General features: G+C 43.3%; 1 protein-coding gene across 2 annotated transcripts in view; it reads right to left on the reverse strand.

The window, feature by feature from the left end:
* Window positions 1–1,905: 1,905 nt before the first annotated feature.
* Window positions 1,906–20,466, reverse strand: part of LOC124038486 (protein HID1-like) — a 29,562-nt gene continuing 11,001 nt past the window's right edge. Inside the window, exons 5-20 of one of the 2 annotated variants that reach the window (XM_046354429.1) lie at window positions 16,748–16,854; window positions 9,203–9,319; window positions 8,881–9,118; window positions 8,473–8,529; window positions 8,195–8,335; window positions 6,912–7,002; window positions 6,491–6,642; window positions 6,180–6,258; window positions 5,890–6,054; window positions 5,418–5,509; window positions 5,113–5,248; window positions 4,567–4,793; window positions 4,284–4,373; window positions 4,042–4,133; window positions 3,557–3,715; window positions 1,906–3,020 (exon numbers count right to left, since the gene is read on the reverse strand). In XM_046354429.1, coding sequence (XP_046210385.1) covers window positions 2,957–3,020; window positions 3,557–3,715; window positions 4,042–4,133; window positions 4,284–4,373; window positions 4,567–4,793; window positions 5,113–5,248; window positions 5,418–5,509; window positions 5,890–6,054; window positions 6,180–6,258; window positions 6,491–6,642; window positions 6,912–7,002; window positions 8,195–8,335; window positions 8,473–8,529; window positions 8,881–9,118; window positions 9,203–9,319; window positions 16,748–16,854 — 2,007 coding nt within the window. In that variant the 3' untranslated portion in view covers window positions 1,906–2,956. Of the gene's footprint in view, window positions 3,021–3,556; window positions 3,716–4,041; window positions 4,175–4,283; window positions 4,374–4,566; window positions 4,794–5,112; window positions 5,249–5,417; window positions 5,510–5,889; window positions 6,055–6,179; window positions 6,259–6,490; window positions 6,643–6,911; window positions 7,003–8,194; window positions 8,336–8,472; window positions 8,530–8,880; window positions 9,119–9,202; window positions 9,320–16,747; window positions 16,855–20,466 lie in introns of those variants that run through there. The other variant, XM_046354430.1, reaches the window with a different exon arrangement.

Here is a 20,466-nt window from a genome sequence, read left to right on the forward strand (position 1 = left end):
TCTCTCCCCTCCTCAGCTGTGGGTGATCCCAGCATTTGGAGCCCAGACCCAGTTTGAGAACTGCCTGGGGAAGCAGTTCTCATGGCTTCTCAGCCTGGTTTGTCCTGGTCAACATGGGACAGAATCTTGGAGTCTTCTACAGGATGCTCTCTGTGGAAGCCCTAAATGGAGCTAGCCATCACCACATGACGGATAGGGCTGACTACAGTGCCATTTTCCCCCTCTCCTCTCCCGTTCTCTCTTCTGCTGGAATAAACTGACATACATTTATTCTGGGACATAAGGCCACAATGAGATCCCTCCATTTTCTTGTCCTTGGTGAAAAGTTGTGCAGACTGACTACTAGGGACTAGCTAAATATCAAATAACTGTAAAGATGATCTAAACATTTCCTTTATGGAATTTAAAAAAAACTGGGAACATTTTAAAACTGTCAATGTTTAAAATACTGTTAGGAATTTTATGGATAATGACTAAACAATATCTACATTTTAAATAGAACTATAACTAATTAAACTCTACTCTGTTTTATTATAGCTGATTAATAAATACGGTTCCAGCTAGGTTGGGGAGGAAATGGGTTTTAAGTAAGCAGAAAGGATAGTTAACCTATGGTTGAACCGACTCAGCTTAGCTCTGGGATGTTTAGATAAGGCATTGAGTGTTTTCCTAGGTTTTCCATTAGCTGGAACTCTCTGCTGAATAGTAATAGATGAAGACTTCAGAAGTTTAATCTTGATTTAACTGTGTGTCTGGAGTGAGCGAGCGAGGGGGTGGGAATAACCTTTTGAACCTGTTGGGTCCTGGTCGATAGGAGGAAGGACAATTTCTAACCAATTTATGACGTCATATGTTGTTCGTGGTTTCATGGCAGCACGCTCCGAGAATAAATACTATTATCTAATTTTGATAAGATTTTTTTTTGTTGATAAGACTGGTCTCTTTCTATTTTATGCAAATAATAATCTTACAAAATATCATAAAATAGACTGAATTCAATTAATGTTACACTTATGGGAATTATGAAATTACATGAACAAATACTTGACCCACTAATTACATGTGTACATTGATTCTTCATTTATATAATGATTTGTTTCATATGATATCCTGTAGAAGTTACTTTATGAAAATATTGACATTATGAAATCAGACACAGAATGTAATTGGCCTGCAGTTCAAAAGCCAATGCATTCCATAAAGATATCCCTCCCCGACTCCATCTGTCCGTTCACAAATGTCCTGCTCAGTGCACCTATGGTGAATTGCAAACCAGCCACTCGCCCCTACCAACTCGCTTGGAAGGCCATCAGTTGTCATGTGTTTCTGGTGAAACAGAGGGGGACTTCAAGATGTCACGCCTTGGTCTTAGTATTTTGTGTTTTCTTTATATATTTGGTCAGGCCAGGGTGTGACATGGGTTATTGTGGTGTGTTTTTTGTCTTGGGGTTTTGTGGGGCGTCGACGTAGTCTATGGCTGCCTGAGGCGGTTCTCAATCAGAGTCAGGTGATTCTCGTTATCTCTGATTGGGAACCATATTTAGGCAGCCATATTCTGTGAGTGTTTTCGTGGGTGATTGTTCCTGTCTCTGTGTTAGTTGTCACCAGACAGGCTGTATAGGTTTTCACGTTCCGTTTGTTGTTTTGCATATATATATAGTTATTTCATGTATCGTCTATTCTTCATTAAAGAACATGAGTAACCACCACGCTGCATTTTGGTCCGATCCTTATTCTACCTCTTCGTCAGAGGTGGAGATAGAAGAACGCAGTGGCGAGGGGATCGAAGAAACCCATCTACTTCAGGACACTTGTGACTTGAATGATGCAATTCATGTTCCACGTTTCAATACGAAAACAAGCATTAAATTAAAATGAGAAATCCCTGTCATTTTACAAGTTATAAACATTGGTAACATAAACATTTAATGTGGGAAGTATTTCATGTTACATGTGTAAAGCCTCAACATTAGACACAAACAAATACAGGTGGCTCATAACAAGCCACACCGCATTTATTTTGTGTGAAATTACACAAACTCAAAAATAACGCAGTGAGTTATGGGATACCACATCACTCTGAAGCAGAGACACGGTCAAAGTGGCTATCTGGGATCTAATTAGCCATTCATTATTTTCACACCCTCAGCACAACGCGTGCATATGGCAAATGGGGCACGTGAACACTGAATTGGAGGGGCAATTTGGGATTCAGCACTAGTCTGCCTTTTTCATTCAGACGTGACAGGTTTCTTAAAGCTGCATCCTTTAGTGAGTCTCACGCTAGCCAGCCTAAGTCTATTTCAAACCAAAATAAAAAATACATTTTACAACGATAATAGGGGGAAAATGAAGCTCCCTGAAAAAGGAGATACCGAAAATAAGTGCAATACATAATCTAAAACATACAAAAACTTAAATAGCAGATTACCTAATGTATACATACGGTAGTGTATACATGGTCTTTGTTTGGGGAAAAAAGTTACATTAAGGTTGAAGAAGTGAAGGAATATACTGACATAGAAAATACACACAGGATATGGCAGATCTTTTGGCAGTTGTAGTAGCAGACAGCTTGTAGGAAAAGTGGTTTATTACATGATGATTTACGGGTTTGGCAAGAAACAAAATGCAGGAAAAAAACGGTAAATTCTTGTTTTCTAGAGCAGGTATGTCCGTTCAATCTTCATCTGTCCTCTTCCTCATCCAGACTTGTGTTCAGGTTTGAAGATGGCAGTTGGTAGGAGACTGTTATGAGTTTGTGGTTCTGAGGGGGAACCAGCCAGACAACCCTGTTCCAGAGAGACACAGTGTGCTTCCCAAATAGCACCCTATCCCTTATATAGTGCACTACTTTTGACAAGGGTCCATAGGGCTCCTGTCAAAAGTTATGCACTATATAGGGGACAGGGTGCTATTTCAGACGCAGTCGTAGAGACCTCTTCACCTCCTCCAGTTAGAACCTCTGAATCTCAAACAGTCTGACGTCGGTGTCGTACCAGATTGGAGGATCCACGTTACTATGGTAACAAAAGCCCAGGGGACAGGAGTTAATAAAGATCAGATTCAATTTGAGAGAATCACTCACAATCACCTGTGAGTCATGGAATAAGTGACTCTGCAAGTAGATGTGACAAACACACTGACTGACCACCAGCTGGTACACTTTATTCCTAGACCTGGGAGCTGGTAAAGATAGCTGGATCAAAAATAGTTAGCCAGATGACCAAAATTGCTTGAAATCATCTTGAGAAATATAATGATAATGTTTAACTGACTTGACAACAACCAATATACAAATGTTGATTTCTTCATCAACCAGAAAATCAAGTTATGTGGCTATTAATCAAAGTTAGCTGGTCAATTTAATAATCCTGCTTTCGGGATTCGGCAATTCGGGTATAGCATGCACTGCTCTTTTGTAATTACTCCAAAGTAGATCTTAACTTAATCATATTCATTCTGTACATGGACTGGGTCTTATACTACAAGTATTTACTGTCATCACCATCAAATATTTTAATCTTTCCCTTTTCATTTGACCCATGTTGCTTACCGTAGGTAAATGACACCCCACGTGTATGTGCGGAACCACATGGCAGTGCCCGCGTTAGCCTGGTACTTCCTAATGAGGATGGGGTGTGGCACAGGCAGCAGGCCCACCAGGGTACCATGCTGTAGGAACTTTAGGATCTCTGACTCATCTGTCAGGCCCCTGGAAGAGAAAAACATATACAAAGTTTTACAGGGACAGTGCACATTAATCAGCAATACTGTCAAAGTGCCTGTTTTATCCAAATGGCAAATTTTTAACTGTAGTCCCTGGGCAGGTTAGATTAAAAGGATTGGTCAATCTAATCCATGCTAATCCAGTTCTGGGGAACGATATTTATCACTCTGTGTTCTGGTCAGTTATGGGTTCCACAATCAAAATCAAATGATCCTACAAATGCTCTGTCATACTCTCTTGAATTGAAAAGTAACCCCCCCCCCCCCCGCCCATTTTACATTGTTGGAAAGATTAGGATCTTTCTCCCTTACTTGTCTATGCAGATCTTCTCCACCTGAGGAACCAGGACTTGTAGCAGCCTCATGATCGTCTGGAGAGGAAGCTTACTCTTCCAGGAGAGGACCTGACAGAGAACAGTACAGAGAAGGGAGAGCAGGTCACCATCTATCGGGAGGGAGAGAAAGAAAGATCTTACCAATGATGTACATAACACCCCAGCTGTGAATGTACTCTATGTTTAGGGTTGGATGGAAAGGGGAGGGAGTTCTCTTACCCAGTCTGGAGTAGGGTTCCAGTATGTAGCTGATGCTGACACTCTGGACAAACAACCCCTGGCTAGGTCTGACACTGGTGGAAAAGCCTCCTGACAGGAATAAGAATAACCATTGTGGTCATCACTAAGCTCAACAGCATTTTCTTTACAAAATCATGTCACTGAGAAGTTGCATTCTGTATATATTTTGTCCTGATACATGTTCGTAATTCACTAAATCATTCCCCCATGGATCGATTTCCAGTGAGCTGGGTTCATGAGTCTCCCCAATTAGAGCTCTTACCTCATTGTTTCTCCCTGAGTTGGACTCTGTGCTGCTGGCTCCTGCTATACCACTGGTGTTGGTGTCAGAGGACTGTGGAGAGTGTTTGTGCTGGTCATCAGCCGTTTGAGGCTGCAGGCTGTGTGTATGCTGGTCAGCGGTCATCTGTGGAGAGTGTGTGTTGTGCTGGAGACAGACCATGGTGCCATCCTCAGAGACCTGAGCCTTCTTTGTCAGCTTGTCAATAGCTACAGTGACAGCAGATTCTTAGAGAAGTGTTCAATGGTTTCTAACAATGGAACAAAACTGATGTCAAATAAGGGATTGCTATGATATTTGGTGAAAATGACTAAACCAAATCAACTGCTGTTTTTCTTTTATAAAAAGGGCTGAGAGAATTCCAATATCTGTGATGAACTGAGTTGTAAAAGTGATAGGTTATAAGTTAGTGAAGCTTAGTGGACAACCGGCAAAGCCAAGTTAATAGAAAACATTAGCATACCATAGGGAAATGTGCTTTGCAAAATACATGCATGCATGGAGAGCTCCAAAGAGGAGAGGGGGTACCTGGTATGGCCACGAGGCTGGCTTTGAGGGTCCCTGGCTCAGCTGGGACGGCCGGTCGGGACCCATCCATGGAGATGGTCTCCTGGGAGTTGGTACGGGGGATACGAGCCAATGTCATCTTCTTCATCTCTAGGGCCTTGTTATGCGGATGGAGAAGAAAATGATCAATAAAAGCTTCAATGATTCAACTGCAACAAGTGAGTGCTGGCCCCTTTTTCATTTTAAGATCCACCGTTTGCTGTAACATGGACAAAGTTGTATGGTATAGATTTTTACATTAGAGAGCACATTCTCTCTCTCTTTACCTTGTGGATAGTGACCGGGTCAGAGGTCAGATTGGCCAGCTGATGGAAGATGTTGCGCTTGCGGATGAGGGTGTACACCAGGTTACAGTTACCTGGAGGGGGGAGGAACAAACAGTGGACAGGTTTATAATGTAAAGAAAAGTGCTCTTAAATAGTGTCAGTCTGGCAGTTTATGTTCTGGTCATTTAAAGTCAACCATGTTGAAACAATCCCAATATCCACCAAGAGATGGTGTAGTTCCCATACTGCCCAGTCAGTGCTTGGTAAAATCTTTGGAGGAGTGAGCCAACCTAGCCTTATGACCCCAGGTTTGCTCTACTACTTTGTGACGACTGACAACGTGAAACTATAGAGCCTGGGTCCCAGATCACTTTGTGCTGTCTTGCCAACTCCTTGTCACTCATTGCCATTGCCGTTTGGCAAGACAGCACAATCAGATATGGAACCCGAGTTAGCTACAGCCAGGCCTTACCATCAAACTGATACTGTATGAGGTTGTTGAAGACCTCGAGCAGGAAGAAGATCAGATGATGGTTCTGGGAGGCAGAAAACAGGAACCAGTTGGTGGAGAAGGCTTCCAGGAGGTGGAGCAGCTTGGTGGCTGCTACCATGGACAGACTCTTCAGGTAGGGAGACACTGTGGAGGATGGTGGAGTACTGGTGTCAAGAAACTGTAATACCCAGATGCTGCCAACAGGTGGTGACCATTTCACTGACAGTCAGACACTCACCCACAGATTTAAATAGAATAGGAGCGCTCACCATTCACGATGATGGTAAGCAGGCAGTCAAAGAGAGGCTTCAGGTGCTGGTGTCCACCTGTGATGATTTTGTGGAAAATCTAGACAATCACAAATGAACTAACATAAGGCAACTGTGCACAGTTACCTTAATAGTGTACTATGAATAGTCTCCACACACTTGAATCAGTGGTAGTTTCAGTTTGTGCCAGGCTTTTCGGTCAACAAAGACTTTCATCAGAGCATGTAAAATATATAATTCCCTCACCCCACTCCCATCCAGGGAAGCACTGAGATATCTCCCATCCAGACAGAACCAGTAGCACTACTCACCATGATGAGCAGATCAGCATGTGTTCCAGTGAACACAGGGATGTCCATGGGGACCCGCACCGAGTAGGTTTTATTCAGACGCACACCAAAGTTCCTCTCTCCACTCAGCAGCAGCAGAATAAAGACACCAATGTGTATCAGGCCCACACAAGCTGCACACACACACACAGTGCATGTCACACAAACAGACACTATAAACTAAGACAGAGTGCATGTACACCTAGTACCCAACAATCCCAAAACATACAGACTGCATTCGGAACATGCACACAAATCACATTTTATTGGTCACCTACATATATTTAGCAGATGTTATTCCGGGTGTAGCGAAATGCTTGTAACTGCAAAGTTGCTTAGGAGCAAGAAGCAGAGCTTCCATATCTCTCAGTGCCACCTACTCAGACAGTTCTATGTGACTCACACTGGTCAGCTCGTGCATCATTCAGGTAGAACAGGATAGGCACCAGGACATCCAGAACATCACTGCTCTTTAACACGAAGAATAGAAACTTCTGAAACACACAAAAAATAAATAAAATTTTTATTGGATCCCTTTTAGCCCACAAAGGGGCTAAGAGATTGAGCTTCAACAGTATATGAATAGTCTCCCCTAACGGTGTGCAACAGGAACAGCAGTACTGTACTTAAAAATGTCACAGACAGAAAACCAGAGGATAGACAAACACTTAAGTTTGCAGCTAGTTTACATTTATTTAGAGAAACACTTTAAAAATCTCCTCAGTGCATACCCGATGAGAGAGCGAGGAGTATGTAAACATGTAATCAACGTGCGACGCAATGAGGCATGTACCAGGTAGCACAGTGTTGAGGGAAGAACGGTAGAGGAACAGGATGCAGAAAGTGTTGAGAAGTGAATGGATGTGAGAGGCAGTGTGCAGCACAGAGCTCCAAAGACTGTGGCACCTAACAAACATAGATGTGCCACTTTACCCTACTCTCTAGACACCCCTCAGTGTTCTTAATGAACTGAAATGAGAGATGCAAAATTATTATTATTCAATGAACTGTAAATATATGACTACAGACCACTAATGTTGGGAACAGCTGTGAAGAGTGAAGCTAGATGGGGGAACAGCTGTGTAGAGTGAGGCTAGATGGGGGAACAGCTGTGTAGAGTGAGGCTAGATGGGGGAACAGCTGTGTAGAGTGAGGCTAGATGGGGGAACAGCTGTGTAGAGTGAGGCTGGAAGAGGGAACAGGTGAAGAGTGAGGCTAGATGGGAGAACAGCTGTGTAGAGTGAGGCTAGAAGAGGGAACAGCTGTGTAGAGTGAGGCTAGATGGGGGAACAGCTGTGTAGAGTGAGGCTAGAAGAGGAAACAGCTGTGTAGAGTGAGGCTAGAAGAGGAAACAGCTGTGTAGAGTGAGGCTAGAAGAGGAAACAGCTGTGTAGAGTGAGGCTAGAAGAGGAAACAGCTGTGTAGAGTGAGGCAAGAAGGGGAAACAGCTGTGTAGAGTGAGGCTAGAACAGAAACTAAGAACCATATGACCTAGGATGGTCTTAGGGCAGAAGAACTCTGTGTGCTCCGAAACCTTGTTGAAGTCCCAAACAGATCTAGGACCAGGCTAGAAGTGATGGGGTGAGACTACTAGTCCATCTAGGACAGTATTAAGGCTACTACAGCACTGTTGTATCCTTCAATGTAGGAATGAGGGGATGCCGGTGCTAGGGCTCCAGTCCAAACCTTGTTGAAGTCACAGAGCTTCCAGAAGAGCACCAGGAGTTCCTGGTGGAACTGGATCTTCTTGGAAGAGTTGGGCAGGTAGGTTTGGATCAGAGGGTTGGTCATCAGTCTGGCCAGGCCCTTCAGGATGAAGCTGAAGTCCTGGGAAAGACAGGAAGGAAAAACAAAAATCTATCAATTTACGGTGACTTGAAGGGTTAAAAAAAGGACCTCTGATTGACCCATTGAGTCATATGGCTCTGGTTTGACCATTTGAACAGTGTACATTAGTCTCCTACCTCCTCCCTATGGATCCTGGACAGGTAGTTAACAAACAGGTTGTCTGGTCCCACAAGCTGAGAACACAAGGAAGAGAAATGTTATCAGATGATACAACAACTAACAATTCCACGTGGCCAGAGGCAAGCTGGAGCTACCACCATGTTGCTTATTCCTATCCAGTTCTCCACAAGTAGCTGAGATGTAAAGCAGGGGTGTCAAACTCATACAATAGAGGGCCTAGTCGCTGATGGTTTTATTTTTTTCATTTCAATTAAGTCCTAGAAAACTAGATGAGGGGAGTTCCTTACTAATTAGTGACTTTAATTAATCAATCGTGTACAAGGGAGGAGTGAAAACCCACAGACACTCAGCCCTCCGTGAAAGGAGTTTGATGTCTGTTGGGGAAGCTATTCAGGTTCTCTTACCTCCTTGTCTTCCATCGTAGAGGCGGAGAGGGAGTGTAAGTGGTCCAGGTTGTGTTGAGCTGTGGCTGCAGCTGCCCCGGCCTCGTGCTCCAGAGTCACTATGAGGATCTGGACAGCATGCTCCACCAGCACCTCTCGGTAGTCAGAGAACATCAAATAGTTGTAGGGGATACCGTACCCCACTGGGTCATAGGCGCACACCACGTTTAGGAGAGATGTGAAGAGAGGCAGGGCATGTCTGGGAAGGGGAGGAAGAAGTTAGGATGATGTTAACACACACACACACGCTCAAACCAAATCAGTCATAAAGTGTGTGTGTTACCTGTTATCTGTAGAGCTGAAGAAGGTAACCCAGCGGTTGAGGATGTTGTTCTCAGCAGAGGGGGGCAGGTACATGGCGTCAGAGAAACAGGTCAAAAGCAGCTTCAGCAGCTCCGTCCTGACCAGGACAGTCGAGAGAAAGATGGACACATCTTGTAAATTCTAAATCAACCCCTGGCCCCTACCCTCTCGGCCAGAGGTAGGCACCTAGATTTAACCACAGGGCTGATTTAGTTTATCCCAGAAAACGGTCAGGTTTCAGAAAATAATGATAATAATTTGTACATCGCAAATTTACCACAAGTAAACACAAAAAGAGATTGAAATGATAGTTCAAATACAGTGCCTTGCGAAAGTATTCGGCCCCCTTGAACTTTGCGACCTTTTGCCACATTTCAGGCTTCAAACATAAAGATATGAAACTGTATTTTTTTGTGAAGAATCAACAACAAGTGGGACACAATCATGAAGTGGAACGACATTTATTGGATATTTCAAACTTTTTTAACAAATCAAAAACTGAAAAATTGGGCGTGCAAAATTATTCAGCCCCTTTACTTTCAGTGCAGCAAACTCTCTCCAGAAGTTTAGTGAGGATCTCTGAATGATCCAATGTTGACCTAAATGACTAATGATGATAAATACAATCCACCTGTGTGTAATCAAGTCTCCGTATAAATGCACCTGCACTGTCTCAGAGGTCCGTTAAAAGCGCAGAGAGAATCATGAAGAACAAGGCAGGTCCGAGATACTGTTGTGAAGAAGTTTAAAGCCGGATTTGGATACAAAATGATTTCCCAAGCTTTAAACATCCCAAGGAGCACTGTGCAAGCGATAATATTGAAATGGAAGGAGTATCAGACCACTGCAAATCTACCAAGACCTGGCCGTCCCTCTAAACTTTCAGCTCATACAAGGAGAAGACTGATCACAACTTGCAGGCTTGTTTTCGAATTGCTGTGCGTTTTGTTGCCAACCTATTTTGCTACCTGACAACTTTACGGTTTTCACTTTTTAATTACCGTTCATATATTTATTTATTTTTTCCTCAACTTTTTCACTCCGGACGCTTTATCTGGACACGATTCGTCAGGACCTCCAACAGCCGAAGCTAAGTAGTAACATTAACATGATGCCTTCTAATTGCAGCCGCTGTGCTCGCCTTACGGCGAGGATAGCTGTGCTGCAAGCCCAGCTTCAGACGCAGTAGTTAGGCAAGGGTAATTTCAGTGTAGGAAACAGCGTCTGTGCCACCAGTAAGTACAGATAGTAGTATAAATCCCCTGGCACAGTCCCCGCAGCCGGACAACTTTCTCACGGTTTCTGGAAGGAAATGCTGTAGGAACGCTCAACCGGTGTCGCTCATTCAGCCGACAGAAACTTTCAACCGGTTTTCCCCATTAAGTAGCGGGTCGGTGTCAGAGGCTGAGTCTTCTCTGGTCTCTACTCCTCCCGTTATGGGGTCTGAGACGCCGAAGCTTCCCACCATTAGCTCTGACAAATTGAAAACTCTAGTCATTGGCGACTCCATTACCCGCAGTATTAGACTTAAAGCGAATCATCCAGCGATCATACACTGTTTACCCGGGGGCAGGGCTACCGACGTTAAGGCTAATCTGAAGATGGTGCTGGCTAAAGCTAAAACTGGCGAGTGTAGAGAGTATAGAGATATTGTTATCCACGTCGGCACCAACGATGTTAGGATGAAACAGTCAGAGATCACCAAGCGCAACATAGCTTCTGCGTGCATATCAGCTAGAAAGATGTGTCGGCATCGAGTAATTGTCTCTGGCCCCCTCCCAGTTAGGGGGAGTGATGAGCTCTACAGCAGAGTCTCACAACTCAATCGCTGGTTGAAAACTGTTTTCTGCCCCTCCCAAAAGATAGAATTTGTAGATAATTGGCCCTCTTTCTGGGACTCACCCACAAACAGGACCAAGCCTGACCTGCTGAGGAGTGACGGACTCCGTCCTAGCTGGAGGGGTGCTGTCATCTTATCTACCAACATAGACAGGGCTCTAACTCCTCTAGCTCCACAATGAAATAGGGTGCAGGCCAGGCAGCAGGCTATTAGCCAGCCTGCCAGCATAGTGGAGTCTGCCACTAGCATAGTCAGTGTAGTCAGCTCAGCTATCACCATTGAGACCGTGTCTGTGCCTCGACCTAGGTTGGGCAAAACTAAACATGGCGGTGTTCGCCTTAGCAATCTCACTAGGATAAAGACCACCTCCATTCCTGTCATTACTGAAAGAGATCATGATACCTCACATCTCAAAATAGGGCTACTTAATGTTAGATCCCTTACTTCAAAGGCAATTATAGTCAATGAACTAATCACTGATCATAATCTTGATGTGATTGGCCTGACTGAAACATGGCTTAAGCCTGATGAATTTACTGTGTTAAATGAGGCCTCACCTCCTGGCTACACTAGTGACCATATCCCCCGTGCATCCCGCAAAGGCGGAGGTGTTGCTAACATTTACGATAGCAAATTTCAATTTACAAAAAAAAAATGACGTTTTCGTCTTTTGAGCTTCTAGTCATGAAATCTATGCAGCCTACTCAATCACTTTTTATAGCTACTGTTTACAGGCCTCCTGGGCCATATACAGCGTTTCTCACTGAGTTCCCTGAATTCCTATCGGACCTTGTAGTCATTGCAGATAATATTCTAATCTTTGGTGACTTTAATATTCACATGGAAAAGTCCACAGACCCACTCCAAAAGGCTTTCGGAGCCATCATCGACTCAGTGGGTTTTGTCCAACATGTCTCTGGACCCACTCACTGTCACAGTCATACGCTGGACCTAGTTTTGTCCCATGGAATAAATGTTGTGGATCTTAATGTTTTTCCTCATAATCCTGGACTATCGGACCACCATTTTATTACGTTTGCAATTGCAACAAATAATCTGCTCAGACCCCAACCAAGGAACATCAAAAGTCGTGCTATAAATTCACAGACAACACAAAGATTCCTTGATGCCCTTCCAGACTCCCTCTGCCTACCCAAGGACGCCAGAGGACAAAAATCCGTTAACCACCTAACTGAGGATCTCAATTTAACCTTGCGCAATACCCTAGATGCAGTTGCACCCCAAAAACTAAAAAAATGTCTCATAAGAAACTAGCTCCCTGGTACACAGAAAATACCCGAGCTCTGAAGCAAGCTTCCAGAAAATTGGAACGGAAATGGCTCCACACCAAACTGGAAGTCTTCCGACTAGCTTGGAAGGACGGTACCGTGCAGTACCGAAGAGCCCTTACTGCTGCTCGATCATCCTATTTTTCTAACTTAATTGAGGAAAATAAGAACAATCCGAAATTCCTTTTTGATACTGTGGCAAAGCTAACTAAAAAGCAGCATTCCCCAAGAGAGGATGACTCACTTTAGCAGTGATAAATTCATGAACTTCTTTGAGGAAAAGATTATGATTATTAGAAAGCAAATTACGGACTCTTCTTTAAACCTGCGTATTCCTCCAAACCTCAGTTGTCCTGAGTCTGCACAACTCTGCCAGGACCTAGGATCAAGAGAGACGCTCAAGTGTTTTAGTACTATATCTCTTGACACAATGATGAAAATAATCATGGCCTCTAAACCTTCAAGCTTGTATACTGGACCCTATTCCAACTAAACTACTGAAAGAGCTGCTTCCTGTGCTTGGCCCTCCTATGTTGGACATAATAAACGGCTCTCTATCCACTGGATGTGTACCAAACTCACTAAAAGTGGCAGTAATAAAGCCTCTCTTGAAAAAGCCAAACCTTGACCCAGAAAATATAAAAAACTATCGGCCTATATCGAATCTTCCATTCCTCTCAAAAATTTTAGAGAAGGCTGTTGCGCAGCAACTCACTGCCTTCCTGAAGACAAACAATGTATACGAAATGCTTCAGTCTGGTTTTAGACCCCATCATAGCACTGAGACGGCACTTGTGAAGGTGGTAAATGACATTTTAATGGCATCGGACCGAGGCTCTGCATCTGTCCTCGTGCTCCTAGACCTTAGTGCTGCTTTTGATACCATCGATCACCACATTCTTTTGGAGAGATTGGAAACCCAAATTGGTCTACACGGACATGTTCTGGCCTGGTTTAGATCTTATCTGTCGGAAAGATATCAGTTTGTCTCTGTGAATGGTTTGTCCTCTGACAAATCAACTGTAAATTTCGGTGTTCCTCAAGGTTCTGTTTTAGGACCACTATTGTTTTCACTATATATTTTACCTCTTGGGGATGTTATTCAGAAACATAATGTTAACTTTCACTGCTATGCGGATGACACACAGCTGTACATTTCAATGAAACATGAAGCCCCAAAATTGCCCTCGCTAGAAGCATGTGTTTCAGACATAAGGAAGTGGATGGCTGCAAACTTTCTACTATTCAACTCGGACAAAACAGAGATGCTTGTTCTAGGTCCCAAGAAACAAAGAGATCTTCTGTTGAATCTGACAATTAATCTTAATGGTTGTACAGTCGTCTCAAATAAAACTGTGAAGGACCTCGGCGTTACTCTGGACCCTGATCTCTCTTTTGAAGAACATATCAAGACCATTTCGAGGACAGCTTTTTTCCATCTACGTAACATTGCAAAAATTAGAAACTTTCTGTCCAAAAATGATGCAGAAAAATTAATCCATGCTTTTGTCACTTCTAGGTTAGAATACTGCAATGCTCTATTTTCCGGCTACCCGGATAAAGCACTAAATAAACTTCAGTTAGTGCTAAATACGGCTGCTAGAATCCTGACTAGAACCAAAAAATTTGATCATATTACTCCAGTGCTAGCCTCTCTACACTGGCTTCCTGTCAAAGCAAGGGCTGATTTCAAGGTTTTACTGCTAACCTACAAAGCATTACACGGGCTTGCTCCTACCTATCTCTCTGATTTGGTCCTGCCGTACATACCTACACGTACGCTACGGTCACAAGACGCAGGCCTCCTAATTGTCCCTAGAATTTCTAAGCAAACAGCTGGAGGCAGGGCTTTCTCCTATAGAGATCCATTTTTATGGAACGGTCTGCCTACCCATGTCAGAGACGCAAACTCTTTCTCAACCTTTAAGTCTTTACTGAAGACTCATCTCTTCAGTGGGTCATATGATTGAGTGTAGTCTGGCCCAGGAGTGGGAAGGTGAACGGAAAGGCTCTGGAGCAACGAACCGCCCTTGCTGTCTCTGCCTGGCCGGTTCCCCTCTTTCCACTGGGATTCTCTGCCTCTAACCCTGTTACGGGGGCTGAGTCACTGGCTAGCTGGGGCTCTCTCATGCCGTCCTTGGGGGGTGTGTCACCTGGGTGGGTTGATTCACTGTTGTGGTCGGCCTGTCTGGGTTGGCGCCCCCCTTGGGTTGTGCCGTGGCGGAGATCTTTGTGGGCTATACTCGGCCTTGTCTCAGGATGTTAAGTTGGTGGTTGAAGATATCCCTCTAGTGGTGTGGGGGCTGTGCTTTGGCAAAGTGGGTGGGGTTATATCCTTCCTGTTTGGCCCTGTCCGGGGGTGTCCTCGGAAGGGGCCACAGTGTCTCCTGACCCCTCCTGTCTCAGCCTCCAGTATTTATGCTGCAGTAGTTTGTGTCGGGGGGCTAGGGTCAGTTTGTTATATCTGGAGTACTTCTCCTGTCCTATTCGGTCTCCTGTGTGAATCTAAGTGTGCGTTCTCTAATTCTCTCCTCTCTTTCTTTCTCTCTCTCGGATGACCTGAGCCCTAGGACCATGCCCCAGGACTACCTGACATGATGACTCCTTGCTGTCCCCAGTCCACCTGGCCATGCTGCTGCTCCAGTTTCAACTGGCCTGGGCCCTAGGACCATGTCCCAGGACTATCTGACATGATGACTCCTTGCTGTCCCCAGTCCACCTGGCCATGCTGCTGCTCCAGTTTCAACTGTTCTGCCTTACTATTATTCAACCATGCTGGTCATTTATGAACATTTGAACATCTTGGTCATGTTCTGTTATAATCTCTACCCGGCACAGCCAGAAGAGGACTGGCCACCCCACATAGCCTGGTTCCTCTCTAGGTTTCTTCCTAGCTTTTGGCCTTTCTAGGGAGTTTTTCCTAACCACCGTGCTTTTACACCTGCATTGTTTGCTGTTTGGGGTTTTAGGCTGGGTTTCTGTACAGCACTTTGAGATATCAGCTGATGTACGAAGGGCTATATAAATAAATTTGATTTGATCAGAGATGCAGCCAAGAGGCCCATGATCACTCTGGATGAACTGCAGAGATCTACAGCTGAGGTGGGAGACTCTGTCCATAGGACAACAATCATTCGTATATTGCACAAATCTGGCCTTTATGGAAGAGTGGCAAGAAGAAAGCCATTTCTTAAACATATCCATAAAAAGTGTCGTTTAACGTTTGCCACGAGCCACCTGGGAGACACACCAAACATGTGGAAGAAGGTGCTCTGGTCAGATGAAACCAAAATTGAACTTTTTGGCAACAATGCAAAACGTTATGTTTGGCGTAAAAGCAACACCCTGAACACACCATCCCCACTGTCAAACATGGTGATGGCAGCATCCTGGTTTGGGCCTGCTTTTCTTCAGCAGGGACAGGGAAGATGGTTAAAATTGATGGGAAGATGGATGGAGCCAAATACAGGACCATTCTGGAAGAAAACCTGATGGAGTCTGCAAAAGACCTGAGACTGGGATGGAGATTTGTCTTCCAACAAGACAATGATCCAAAACATAAAGCAAAATCTGCAATGGAATGGTTCAAAAATAAACATATCCAGGTGTTAGAATGGCCAAGTCAAAGTCCAGACTTGAATCCAATCGAGAATCTGTGGAAAAAACTGAAAACTGCTGTTCACAAATGTTCTCCATCCAACCTCACTGAGCTCGAGCTGTTTTGCAAGGAGGAATGGGAAAACAATGTCAGTCTCTCGATGTTCAAAACTGATAGAGACATACCCCAAGCAACTTACAGCTGTAATCGCAGCAAAAGGTGGCATTACAAAGTATTAACTTAAGGGGGCTGAATAATTTTGCACGCCCAATGTTTCAGTTTTTGATTTGTTAAAAAAGTTTGAAATATCCAATAAATGTTGTTTCACTTCATGATTGTGTCCCACTTGTTGTTGATTCTTCACAAAAAAACAGTTTTATATCTTTGTTTGAAGCCTGAAATGTGGCAAAAGGTCGCAAAGTTCAAGGGGGCCGAATACTTTCGCAAGGCACTGTACATACTGTACCTTGATTACATTGAGACATGATCATGTGCATTTCTATTTGTGGGAGTACTTGGGAACAGAATTTCTGAATAAATTTGTATTATTATTATTCTTGGTCATTTTACATTATTTTTGACCACCAACTGAAACCCAACTGCTCTAGTCACTTGTGTAGATCTGAGAGGGTTGGATATGTGTAAGCATTGTAGTGGGAGTTCCATCTTGCCCCCCGATAAGCCAAGTGGAATTGTCGCAGTACTAATTATATCTATCCAATCCTCTCATATCTACACAAGTAGATGTAGGAATTCAGAGATGCCCTCTCTCCATCCTCCCTGGTGCTGTGATCTCACCTGTTGAGGTCGTGGATGTAGTCGAGAGGGGGTGACTGAGCGAATCCCACCCCTGCCTCCCAGATGTACTCACAACTGTCTATCGACTGCATGTCCTCCTCTGTGTCCTTGGAAACAAGAGAACACTGATGTAACCTTCAAACCTAATCAAGCAGGGGGTTTTTTTTCAGTTTTTTTCTTCTTCATGAAATCCTACAAAATTTGAATAAATGTTGTTACACTAATGTAGAACACTGATTGTTTGGTTTACTATAAAACATGGTTTACTGCACAATGTGTAAAGTAAGTAATTAATGAATGTCAAATGGGATATCGGTTATTGCCACCCTACAGTGCAGAGATCACAAAGGACATTGGGGACCGTGCTTTACTCATATCAACAGAGGGACGGGGGTGCTGCGACTGAGATAAATCATGAACTGAATGCATCGGGGCTTGTCGGTAATGAATGGGTGACTGGCAAGATGGACTATGGCACTACAGTAGCAGCCAACTGAGTCAAATAGCCTGATCGACAGGGGGATACATAGTCATGTGCAAAAGACAGAGTGACTGTGGCTGGGAATCAGCACAGTCCCCCCCCCCCCTTATGGCACCCTACCCCTTATATCATATGAAAAATGTTACTCTAGCAGCCAGCTATCTACACTTTTTTTTTAAATGGGCCATTATTTAACAAGGCAATATTAACAAATTCTTATTTTAAATGACCGCCTAGGAACAGTGGGTTAACTGCCTTGTTCAGGGTCAGAATGACAGATTTTACCTTGTCAGCTCGAGAATTCAATCTTGCAACCTTTCGGTTACTGGTCCAACGCGCTAACCACTAGGCTACCTGTCGATTACTTGTAGTAATCATAGTTGAATAACCGTCCGGGGGCCACAACTGATTTTTTTAATCCACTCTCATTCAGATATCATAGTAAAAACAGCAAATATTTCTCTCCACCCAATGGCAAAATGTGTAGAATTTCAGCAAACTTGCTTTAAAACTGGACATTTTCTCAATGCCAACAACAAAATGTAGAATTGCAGGAAATAAACTCTAAAACTTTTCTCCACTGCCAAGAGGGGGGCCGCTGAAATGTTTTGCTTGCTAGGTGGGGGGTTTGGGGCCCAACAAAATGTTGCTTATGGCCCCCCCAAAAGGATAGGGCTGGCTCTGACTACATGTGTGGGTACAGATCTGGGTACGCAGACCTGCCGCTCATGTTGAGTTCCAATTTTTGATGGCTCCAATCCCCATCAAAGTTGCCCATCCCTACTTTATATAGATTACTATTCCTGACCAGGGCCTATAGGGATTTGGTCAAAAGTAGTGCACTATATAGGGAATGGGGTGTCATTTGGGACACAACCTTTGTTCACACTTCTGTCCACCTTGTGATTTTACAAGTGGCCTGAGCTGAGCACTCATCTGACTTTGCCCACCTATTGTCCAACACCTCTGCAGAGAGATTTTAACTGCCTAGAAGGAGTGTCAGCAGCAGCCCCATTTTTAATGTTCATAGATTACTATAGTAAGTTCAGTTGTGTAGGAACTCTGTCATGATATTATTCACTCTAATCAATAGTTGACTCCAACCTTGGTAGTGATAGACGTTGCGTGTGTGTGTCTGTGCATGTTCCTCAGGCAAGCAAATTAGCCTTTCCAAATAGTTAGCAGTCATTCAGCCTTAACTGCCTGTGTGTGACTGCCTGGATCCTTGAATCGATAGGGATACACAGAATACACACAGCCCCTGGCTATTCTCCATCTCCACTCTGCTCCACACAACTCTGCTGTCCATTTTTTTCCTCACACCATCAAGTGCTCCACTGAGTGTGACATTTCCGTGTGCATGCACGTGTGTATGTTGAGTAGCTGTGAGTGAGTGGTCAACTGGAGGATAGGGAGGGTGACCATTTTATTTTCACGGCCCTGTCAAACACCATTAGGCCCTGTGTGGCAGGAAACAACAGCATAGAGGTGTTTGCACAGTGGATAAGGAGTGTCCACCACCCTCCTCCTCCTCAGCCCAGTTGACAAACATGGCCCAGGGTCACACCTCACCTCACACTCAGGACTTGAGTAACTCATTAACCCTGGAGCCTAGTCTGCACAGGGGAGCTAACAGAGCTAACAGGTGCATTACACACAGCATGGAAGCACAACAGGGGTCTAATGGGACATTCTGTTCACTTCAGAACCAATCTTAATTTGAGATTAATGCGAACGTCTGCATAATCTTGTTTTTGTGAGCAGATCTTGAGTTACAATTTTCCCCCGCAAAATTAAATACAAACTTCAAATTAAACAGTTGGACGGACCCTATAGCCTTCTTAGACTCAACAACTCTGAAGCAATTATCAGCAGACAAAAAAATAAATCACTAAAAACAGATGACCCAAGAAGAAATATTCATGCAGAGAAAAGCACAAGGAATGGATGGCATTCCCATAGAATTCTATTCAACATTTTGGGACAAAGTAGCACCTCTATTTACACAAATGACAGCACACGTCACACAATTCAGTACTTCCTAGTTCCATGTATCAAACCGTTATTTCAGTTATATTAAAATCAGGAAAATCTGGAGAGTCTCTTACTGATTATAGACCCAAGTTTAAGTTTATTAAATTCTGTCAATAAAATAATAACAAAGCTTATAAGCAATAGAATGGCAAAAGTCTTACCAGATGTGATACATATCAAATGGTATTTATTCAAATTTGACACTGACAAACAAATACAATAAAATGTTCCCGTTTAATACAATACTCAAAAAACAAGCTATAGGTTTATCAATAATGGCTGTTGATATGGAAAAGACTCTTATAAAAAAAGCTATAATATACACAAATAATACTGTACATTATCTGATTAAATTTCTTTAGAAAGGGTCAGGGTCACAAGACAGAGATGTCCCCTCTACCCCTCCTGTTTGCACTGGCAATTGAACCAGACCCAAACATAACAGGTATCAGTAATTGTAAACATGAATATAAACTAAACTTATTCGCAGATAACCTCCTGTGATACCTGACCAATATACTACAATCAAGATTTTAAAATAAATAAATAAAAAGTTTTATATCTTTCTAAGTCTGAGGGTGGTTTTAACCTTCCAGACGTGGGATTGTATGAACTAGCTACCCAAGGCTTTTTCTTAATAAATATAGTTAAATGCACTAGAAGAACAAATGGGTACAATTGAAGATGTGAATGCTCATCCCCAGAATAACTTCATAGTTTATAACAATACGGAAGAAATGAAATGTATTCAACAAGAACCAATATCAGTCCCTAAAAACACAACATTATGGAACAATCCTTGGATAGCTTATCAGAATTCACTGATAAATTAGTCTACATGGAAAACTAAAGGCATAGAAACTGTAAATGACTTGGTAATAGGAAATTTTAAAAATTCAATGACAGCTTTAAAAAGCCATTTTGGATTGACCAATGCAGACAAAATTCAAAGGAAAGGGCAAATGCTTTATTAGCAATGTTTTGGGGCAACGGAGAGAAACAAAATGGTGCAGTTTGAGGCCATGTGGCGGAGAGTAATGCGGGCATGTGCTAGTGGGTCTGGGCAGGTGTGATGTAGTTGATGTTTGTATGATGAAACTAAGGAACACTGGTCAACACTAATTATCATGGTGTTTCATATTTATTATAATATTTATTTTTTTCTCCCCAATTTCGTGATATCCAATTGGTAGTTAGTCTCATC

The sequence above is a fragment of the Oncorhynchus gorbuscha genome, linkage group LG06 (genome assembly GCF_021184085.1).
Source record: "Oncorhynchus gorbuscha isolate QuinsamMale2020 ecotype Even-year linkage group LG06, OgorEven_v1.0, whole genome shotgun sequence".
Classification (NCBI taxonomy): domain Eukaryota; kingdom Metazoa; phylum Chordata; class Actinopteri; order Salmoniformes; family Salmonidae; genus Oncorhynchus; species Oncorhynchus gorbuscha.